This window comes from Zonotrichia albicollis, chromosome 20, assembly GCF_047830755.1.
Source record: "Zonotrichia albicollis isolate bZonAlb1 chromosome 20, bZonAlb1.hap1, whole genome shotgun sequence".
Lineage (NCBI taxonomy): Eukaryota > Metazoa > Chordata > Aves > Passeriformes > Passerellidae > Zonotrichia > Zonotrichia albicollis.
This window is the reverse complement of record NC_133838.1, coordinates 8038741-8048383: the sequence shown is the minus strand read 5'-3', so window position 1 is coordinate 8048383 and position 9643 is coordinate 8038741. Positions and strand designations below refer to the sequence as shown.

The following is a 9643-nucleotide window of genomic DNA, read 5'->3' as shown; positions in this document are numbered from 1 at the left end:
GCTATGGGAAATATGTTAAGTGTCCTCTGAGGAAATAATTTGTGTAAAAATTCTATGCAAAAGCAGAGATGTCTCCCCACAGAGATGTTGGAGCCCCTGTGCTCTGGCTGGGAGAGCTGGGGGAGTTCACTGGAGGAGGCTCCAGGGAGACCTGAGAGCCCTTTCCAGGACATAAAAGGGCTGCAAGAGAGCTGAGAGGGACTTGGGACAAGAGCTTGGAGTGACAGACAGGGAGGGATGGCTTTTAGCTGAAGGAAGGTAGATTTAGATCCGATATTAGGAAGAAATTCTTTACTGAGGGACAACTGATCAGGGCTTGGTCTGGTGGAAGGTGTCCTTGCTCATGCTCTAAGATGACTTTTAAGGTCCCTTCCAATCCAAACCATTCTGTGATAAACGTCTGTCTTTCAAAGCGTTTCAAGGATCTCCATTTGTACACACAGGGCTGTTATGGCCATAGGGCTCTGCCCGCTCTGGGTCCCGCTGCTGTGTACGCGGGGCGGGCGCGCAGGCTGGGGAGCGGCGGCCAGGCCGTGTGTGCTGCTCGGTTTGTGATGGCCGGGGCCGATGTGCCAGCCCTGTGCCCGCTCAGTGCCAGCCCTGAGCCACTTCAGGCTCCGCGGGAGGGATGTGACAGCCCTGTGCCCTCTCAGGCTCCATGGGACCGATGTGCCAGCCCTGTGCCCGTTCAGGTTCTTCTGGAGAGATGTGCCAGCCCTGTACCTGTTCAGTGCCAGCCCTGTTCCCGTTCAGGCTCCTCAGGGCCGATGTGCAAGCCCTGTACCTGTTCAGGCTCCGCGGGAGCGATGTGCCAGCCCTGGGTCCGCTCAGGCTCCCCGGGAGCGATGTGCGAGCACTATGCCCGTTCAGTGCCAGCCCAGTGCCCGTTCAGGCTCCCCGGGAGCGATGTGCCAGCCCTGTGCCCGCTCAGTGCCAGCCCCATGCCCCTTTATGCTCCCCGGGCCCACCTCAGGCCCCGGAGCGGAGGCGGCTCCGCGGGCGGGGCGCGGCTGCCAGGCCGACCCCTGAGCTGCAGGGGGCGCTGTGGCGCAGGGCCCGCCCGCGGAGCTGCAGCGCCCCCTGCTGCCGGCGGGCCCGGATGTGACGTTGGGCCGGGGCCGCAGCCCCGCGCGGCTCCTTTGTGCGGCGGGGGCGATGCTGGCGGGTGGCAAGAAGGGCGCGGAGGCGGCGGCGGGCGGCGAGGCCGGGCCGGAGGCGCCGGTGCCCCCGCCCGCCGCCGCCGGGGCGCTGGGCTCCTCTTCGGATAGCGGCGGGGCTTCGGAGCGCACGCCCCGCAAGAAGGAGCCGCCGCGGGCCTCGCCGCCGGGCGGTGTGTCCGAGCCCTCGGCCGTCGGGGCCGCCCCTGCGCCCGGCGCCGAAACCACCGGCATCGCCGAGACCCCCGAGGGCCGCAGGACCAGCCGCCGCAAGCGAGCCAAAGTAGGTGTGGGGCGGCCCGGTTGTGGGCCCCGCCGGCGCCTCGTGCGCGACGTGCTCGGGCCGGCAGGGGCGTCCTGGGCCCGGCCCTGCCCGGCCGGTCCTTTCCCGGGGCGTCCCGGTCCGGTCCCGCTCCCCTGGCCCTTCCTCGGGGCGTCCCGGCCCTGCCCGGGGCTCAGCACGGGCCCGGGCCCTGCCGAAGGGGCGGGTGGCATGCCCGGGACCGAGGGCTCCGGTGTTATGAGTGTAAAAGACACGCGGGCGTGCAGGGAGCACCACTGGCTTAAGATTAAGATCAGAATCCCCTGTTGTAGCTCATTTTCTTGGGCTCGTACCCTGTCATAAAGGAGAGCTTCCTGCAGCTGTTTGGGAACTTTCTGCGGTTTCTGAGCGGATACCGAGCAGTAAAAACACCCCAAATCCATGGCAGGTTATTAGGGCGCTCGGGAGTTTGTATTTTATCAGCAAATTCTTCTGTTGCTGTGTGTATGGATGCAGCAGCTCCAGGCTGGTGTGCAGGGGCAGATGCTGGTTTTGCAGGGATGGCCGTGCTCAGTCCATTGTTCCTCACCTTCCCTCCGCTGGTGTTGGAGAGCTGAGTCAAGGCTGTGTAAGGGTGAAATTTAACAATGAAATCTAACAGCTGTGAAATATCTTCAATAGTTTGGGTCTGTAGTATGTAATTCTCATCTGTTGTTCTGACTAAATTAGTACATTACCTTTTTTTTTTTTGGTGAAACCTTTTCTTGGAAACCTTGTTTCAGAAGATGGTGAAGATCTTGAATGTGCCCTGGGTCAGGGTGTTTGACATGGAAGCTGAAATTACTTTTTGGAACTGTTTTGTCCTGTGGCATTGAATGTGGCTCTTTAGAGCCATTGTGTGATGTAATGACTGAACTGCTCCTTCACACATAGCAGCTGCTGGGTTGGTCAGTCTGGTGCATCTTTTAAATCAAAATAAGGTGGATGTAGACTGGATATAAGGAAGGCAATTTTTTGCAGTGAGGATGTTGAGACCCTCAGGTTGCTCAGAGCAGCTGTGGCTGCCTCATTCCTGGAAGTGTTCATGGAAATGTTGGACAGGGCTTGTGAAAGGTGTCCCTGCCCATGGCAGGGTGGGATGAGATGGGTTGAATGTCCCTTCCAGTCCACTCCATTCTGTGATCTTCAGAGGCAGCATTCCTTGTTTATCGTGCTGTGATAACTAGTAGGAATTAGTGCTCGCTGTGGGTTGTGTGTTTGTGGTGTTTATTTGCACCGACAGTGCCCATCTGCAAGGGTTGTTTGTCTCTTGTGGCACCATCTGTCCCTTTGAGCACTCCAGCATGAGGTCACTTCCCATGAGTGTTTGCAGTTGGGGAGGGTATCTAGGTTAAAAATAAATCTAGGGAAAAGCATAGGGTTTTTATGGAACTTGATTGTTCTTCAGAAGTTGTAGAAGCTGAAAGGGAATGGGAGATTTCACAGGGCCTGTGGACAGAAGTAGCTGTGCCTTCATTACCCCTGGTGATGTATGGATGGGCTGAGTGGTCACTGTTAGTGCTTCAGAGTGGGAGTTCTCAGGAGGTCCTGGAGGTGCAAAAAACCTGAAATATGCTGGGCATTGTGGAATGTAAATATTTAAAAGACAGCATATAATGGATTATATTAGTATCTTGAAGAATCCAGGGTTTCCTGTACATAGGCCTCCCAAAGCTACTTTGAATTGTGCCCATTATTGCTCTTTTTTAGTGGCTGAACTTGGACTATGAAAGATTTTTTTCTTTTGGTGAGGAATCCAGAGTTGTTTTTGTCATTTCCTGACATGTTGGATGTTGGGCCATCACTAGCTGCCTTTTTTTTTTTCCAATGGGTGCATATTGAGAAGTGCTTTTTTCCTTTACAATCAGTAGTGAAATTCACTAACAATATACAGAACTTTCTTATTTTGGATTAAAGCTTGGTTGACTAAGCACTATGAGATGCAGCCCTCCCAGGCTAGTTCTTGGGGTTCCTTCAAGTTCAAATGAGTCTTTTTGGCTGGTAATTTTATCTAATTTTACTGGGGAGCAGTAACAGAACAATACATATGGCAATAAAGATTGGGGAGGGTGAGGGGAAGGGGAGTTTCTTGTGTTGAGCCACAAGTGTGACCATTCTGGAGAGGAAGCAGCTGTGAGCCTCTGTACCAGGACAAGATTCCCAGGAAGCAGGAGACCATACAGGGCACAGTGGGATTTCTGCAGGAAATCTTGTGTGTGCTTCTGGTCATCTGTGCTTAGCAGATGAAATTCAGGTTTGAACACATGGAGTGGACACAGAGGCTGCTTTTCATCCCTTGGGCAGGGGTGTGAAGGAAGGGAAGAAATCCAGGGAGGTTAAATGATAATATAACACACATAAACTGGGCTTGATGAAAGCTCCTACTACAGGATGCTGAAGGAGGCAAAAAAATTGGGAACTTTTTTAAGCTTTGTTGCATTTTACAACATGTTATCTGCAATAAGAGTCTGCATAAGGTAACTCAAGGCTTTTCTTTGAACTGGAAGCAGTTTTGGTAGTTGCAGCATTAATGCTACAGGCATCTTCAGTGTGTTCATGTTCTGTTGTGCTTTTCACAGGTCGAGTACAGAGAGATGGATGAGAGCCTTGCAAACCTGTCAGAAGATGAGTATTACTCTGAAGAAGAGAGAAATGCTAAAGCTGAGAAAGAGAAGAAACTGCCCCCACCACCTCCACCAGCTCCTGCAGAAGAAGAGAATGAAAGTGAGCCAGAGGAGCCATCTGGTGAGTACAGAGAGACCTTCTCTGAAACCATTTAGCTGATTTGTTAACAGAAATTAGGTAGGGCTGGGTGTGGCATCATGAATCCCATGTCTGGTTTCAATCTGGTTTTGAATAATTGTTCTACAGTGTTTTATTTGCTGGCCCCATGTGTGGAAGGAGGGGAGAAATGCAGAACAGGCTGGTAAAGATAGGAATATGCATTAATGTAAGTCCAAATGAAGCCAAACCTCTTGTGCTAGATTCTCATGATCCTTTAGACTTGTCTTTGGAAGTTTATTGACCAGAACAGCCTCTCTGGCTCTGCTGCCACACCTGCTTGGGTATGGACATTCGTTTATTCCTCAGAGAGAAAAGACCCTGGGTTTAGGGGGGTTTGTTATGCAGAAGAACAGATTTAAACTACTGTGATTCCTGTGGCTTTAAACTATGACTATAATCTTAAATTCTAGTTGGATACTGTTTGCTTAAATGTCAGTATTCAGTGCTTTCCTTATTAGCTTAGAGAGAGCTTCCCTTTACATTGAGATGTTTTTTGGTCAGTCTTGTTCAGGAGGCAGCTTTTGAAACTTGTGGCAGTAGCTGTACCCTATTTTTTACCTCCATTGTTTTTACACAATGAGTGGGGTCTGTTGGTATCACTCAGCTGCTGGAAGGTGATGCTTTTGCAAAGTTCAGAGTCAAGAGATTTCATGAGATAATGTGTATAGTTGGTGTTAGACAGGAGCTGAAATCTAACAGCTGAATCTTTGCAGGTTCATCACTGATGTGAGTCACTTTTAGTTTTCAGTTACCTTAATTTTCTTTCTGGCTGGCAGGTTTGAGAACATAGACTGATATTGGCTTGGGGATAGCTACCTTCAGTCAGGAAAAATATGAAAAGCTGTGGGTGTGTTTTATCTCTTATAATTTGCCATTGTAACCTCTCCTGTTGCAGCTGTTGGCTCCTGCCTTGATACAGGAGTACTGTAGCTCATGTGCTTGACTGAAATACTTGCAGTGATAAAAATCCTGCCACCCCAATGTAGCAAAAGTGGAATTTTGATAGGTATAATTAAGCAAATATTTTAAGCTTTCTGTTTAATTTAGCCTAGATATTCTATTTAATCCTTGAGGCCTAATATTAATATACTTTTTATTTCTCTCAGATTCCATTTTGTGCCTTTAAGAATGATTATTGAAATCAGTTTGAGGCATAATCAGTGAGGTACAGTGGAACAGGTTTTGTCCCATGAAGGAAGGAACATGGAAGATGAGCAGTGATGATGATGCTGTTCTGTACACACAGCAGCCTGTTGGACAGTTATTTTACAAACACTGTATTTAGCCATCCAAGTACAATCAATTTTCAAACAGGCTGTATCTAGCTGCCTAGAAATGAGTAGATTTCAGGTCATCATCTCATTTTTCTATTCCTAGAAGTTCTGTGAATATGCATGAAGCAATAAAGTAGAAAGAAGACAGATTTCAAGCTGTCATTCCACAGTTAGTCTTGCTGTAATTTTAGAGGTTTCTGAGGCTATCTATGTTTCTGGATCTCTCTATTTTTGTCTTTATTAATGTAGGTGTCAAGAACATCAGGCCATCTCATGCTGGCTGTTAAAAGTGCATTGAAATTTCTAATTCAGCCACACTTTAGAAGGAGGAGGCAGCATGGAGTCTGCTGTGTATAAAAGCAGGGTTCATAATTGAGGTTTTCTCTCTCTGTCACTTTGAAGGAAAAATGGAAGTGTTCAATAAGAAATACTGAATTGGACAGTAATACTAGTGGAGGATTGCATACTGAAAATCTAGGGAAATTTTAGTTAGCATGGGTATTTTAATTTATTCTCATTGCAGACCTTAAAACATTTCTGTGTTAAAAGCCTGTAAAATGCAGATAATGCAGTAGAAGCATGAAGTCACATTACAGCTTTTGAGCTGAAAAGCCTGATTGTGCAGCTTAAAAATGTCCTGGTGCTGGTGTCTGCTATTTCATTAGCCTGTCCCCACAGACAGCTTACAGGGAAGGGAATATTAAATGTCACACTAAGGTGACAGCACAGTGCTGGCCTTCCTTGAGAAGGTTCCATTCGTGTGTTCAGCTGTGGGGAATTCCAGGTGTTCTGGCTGTTACAGGGTGGATTTGCAAGATATGCTGCAAGTTATTGCAGAGCAGTTTTAAAAGGTGTGACACTATTTCATGGTAAAGAGAATTATTTAGAGTATCTCTCCTTTTTTCACTTCAGGAATATTGTCTAATAGCAAAAAGCTTCCAAACTCCCTTTCAGTGCTGACTGATGACATTTGTGTTCTTGTTTGCCTCCTTTTAGAATCAAGGAGCTCACTTCTTTTGGATTTTTGTTTTTGTTTTTCCTCACCAAATTGGATTTCCATTTTTAGAACTACAGAAGATTTTCTTTACTAGCTCCTGGCCTTTTAGTGTTGTCAGTATTCTTACTTTGTGGTATTTTTAGGTGCTGTTTTCCAAGGAACTGAATATGATCAAGATTAAGATCAAGGGAATGGTCAAACTTAGTGGTGCTTTGTCTCTTTATGTTATCTGACTTGTCTCTTTTCCTAAATACATTCAGTACTCTGTGATACTCATATCCAGCTATTGTTAATTTTGAGACAGTAGAAAATTATTTGAAGTAAATTCCCTTCTGGACCTTCTTCCTCATTGCTTTTCAGCTCATAGTTTGTTTCTCTGTTGCCTTGAGGCTTGGAGCAGATTCTGCTCTCACACATGTTCTGTTGAGCTGCAGGGATCAGTGCTTTGCTTGCTGTTGGTTCCTTTTCAGTCTTTATTCCAGGGAAGGAGAGGCAATCTTCACTAGCAGGCCTTGTTTCCACACTTCTCTGCTCAGACTGAGCAGCATTTTTAGAATTGTGTCCAAGCAATCAGTAATAGTGATGAGAAGAGGAAGATTCTGATTTCTTTCTGTAATAAGCTGAGAGCAATTTTTCCCCTCTGCTCATTGTCAGTGTTAATTCAGGGCTTGTGAATGCCATAGACTGAAGTCAGAGTCTGTTTAATTTCTTAGCTTATGGAAGGCACAGGTGAAACTCTTATTGCAAACTCTTAATGGCCTGTTCTTGACTGTAAATATTCATGTTTCAATTGTGTTAGTGTCTCTCAGAATGGAAGCAAGTCTTGAGGTGTTCCCTGCAAAATAAAATACTTGCAATGCAGATCAAGTAAAGAATTACATCCTGCTGTTGCAGATATGTTTATTCACAGAATCATAACTGGGGTCTTGTGAGGCCTTTCAAAATACAATTATTTGTCACAGTCTCTCTGTGAGTTTTTATTTCCCTGCTGGCAGACTGATTTTATGCAAGTACTAACTATGGCTCCTCTGCTGTACTGAGGGAGAATGTCTGTCTTGTTTCAGTTCCTATTTTGTTTTATTTGCAGATGTTTAATGCTGTGACATTCTAGTTTAATCCAGTTTAGCACAGTATGGAAACATTTGTTTAACTTTCTATGTCTCACTTTAGGGGTTAAATCTGTAGTTCAGATTAAATTCTTCTCAGTTAGTGTATCCCCTAAGAGCCTTAAGTTACAGTTTGGAAAAATTGGCCATCCAGAGTCTGAATTAGAGTATTAACAATTGTGTGTTTAGCCTCAGGTTAGACCTTGCTCTTGCCTGTTTGGAGATCACACCTGAGCAGTTGTGCTCTAGGAAGCAGCTGCTCATTGCAGTGCCCACTGCAGGCTGTGTCAGTGCATGTTGGTTTGGATTTGCTGCCTGTTGAAGTGTGTGGTGTGAAGGACCTTGGTACAGCAGGAGCCATCTCTGGGCTGTGCCTCGGCTCCCTGGGCTCTGCAGGTGATGGGAGTTGAGGCAGAATTCTGCTGCTGGAAGGGAATTGCTCATGAGCTTACCCAGAGCCAGTGCCTCCTGTGAGGGGAGCAGCGTGTGAGGGGTGCAAGCTTTGTTCCTGCAGGCACTGCAGTGTTCTCATCTCTCTTCTCAGCGTGCTCTGTTCCTGCTTGTGTTGCAGTCCTGTTAGGACTTGGATGCAGGCTGAGGCAATTCTGAGACTTCTTCAGATGTGTGTGCTTAGCCTTTCCTCATGTTTCCACCGCTGGGAGTGTTGAAAGACTGATGTCTTTCAGTGCTGGGTATTGATCACATCACTGATCAATGGTATGATGTGTATTTGGCTTCAGAGACAATCTTGGTGTGTTAGGACACTGGTGGTGTATCCAGGGTGAAGCCAAATGAGTGATCTGAGCCTTTCAAGAATTGTTCCAGCATCAAGCTTAAAGGAAGGATTTGTGGGGGAAAAATAGGGTCTCCTATTTTTGAACATAAGAGGCTTTTCAAAAATGCTTCAAACTATCTCCTTGGGATATGGGGAGACTTGGGAGCACCAAAGGCAAGATTATCAAATTCTTAGGGTTTGAGATCCATAGAATCTGATGGTGTCCATCTGCCAGATCATAAGTATTTAGCCACCAGGAATGCTGCATATGGTGTACTTCTTTATTTCCCATAAAATCTGATGTAAAGCGTTCCAGTAACCTGGATAACACTTTAGAACATAATTTTTTCATGCCCTGAACCTAGATTCCAGAAAATGGGATTCTCAGAAAACGGGTTTAGTTAGTTGGTGAAATTTAATACCTAAAACGCCAACTGCCGGGCCTTTATGTCCAGTATGGTTTAATTTATGGAGTAAGGTCCCTGAGTTCTCCTCTTTCCTTCCACAGGGCAAGCAGGAGGACTTCAAGACGACAGTTCTGGAGGGTATGGAGACGGCCAAGCATCAGGTGAGGGTGGCGTTTGATGCTTGCCACTGAGTAGCCAGGCTAGGGATCGATGCTTGCAAGCGCGCATGGGTGTGGTGGTCCCCGACCGAGCAGGAGGTGCAGGACTTGTGTTCCCACCTGTTTCAGAGTGTGGGCTGTTCAGATTGCAGCTGAGGGCTGTAACAATTATGGAAAAGGGTGCTAGCTAAGCTGTGCTGAAATGCCTCAGGCCGATCTCTCATCCCTCCACTCCTCTCCATGTTCAGAGGAGTCTAAACATAAAATAAACTGGTTCTTACCTAGCCAGGCTGTGCCACCTGGATTGGCACAGAGAGCTTTAGAACAGTGTGCCCTTTTTTCTAATCTGCTGAAGAAACAGCACAGAATACCTCCTTTTTGCTCCTTTTGCTCCTTTCGTTTTGTCTTTTGAGAGGGTTTGTGTTTGACCTGTGTGCCAGCACTGAGCCCAGGACATTGCCAGCTGGGCACGCTCACAGTGTGCTGTCACTGGACTGGACTGTGGATTGCATTCTCCATTTGGCCTTGGTGCTGCTGCTGGCAGTACTCACTCACTGCTTCATTCACAGGATTGCTGTCTTTACTCCTGAGTACTCAGAGTGCTACTTAAAATCTTCCTCCAACTCTGCTGCTTTTGCTCTCACTTCAGGATTAGGGCTTTAGACAAGAGTCAAAGGCTACAGA

General features: G+C 47.1%; 1 protein-coding gene across 2 annotated transcripts in view; it reads left to right on the top strand.

Annotated features, from left to right (window-relative positions):
• Nucleotides 1–1054: 1054 nt before the first annotated feature.
• Nucleotides 1055–9643, top strand: part of KDM1A (lysine demethylase 1A) — a 27816-nt gene continuing 19227 nt past the window's right edge. The window contains exons 1-3 of one of the 2 annotated variants that reach the window (XM_074555729.1): nt 1089–1440; nt 4038–4203; nt 8903–8962. In XM_074555729.1, the coding sequence (XP_074411830.1) occupies nt 1156–1440; nt 4038–4203; nt 8903–8962 (511 nt within the window). In that variant the 5' untranslated portion in view covers nt 1089–1155. Of the gene's footprint in view, nt 1441–4037; nt 4204–8902; nt 8963–9643 lie in introns of both variants that reach the window. The other variant, XM_074555730.1, reaches the window with a different exon arrangement.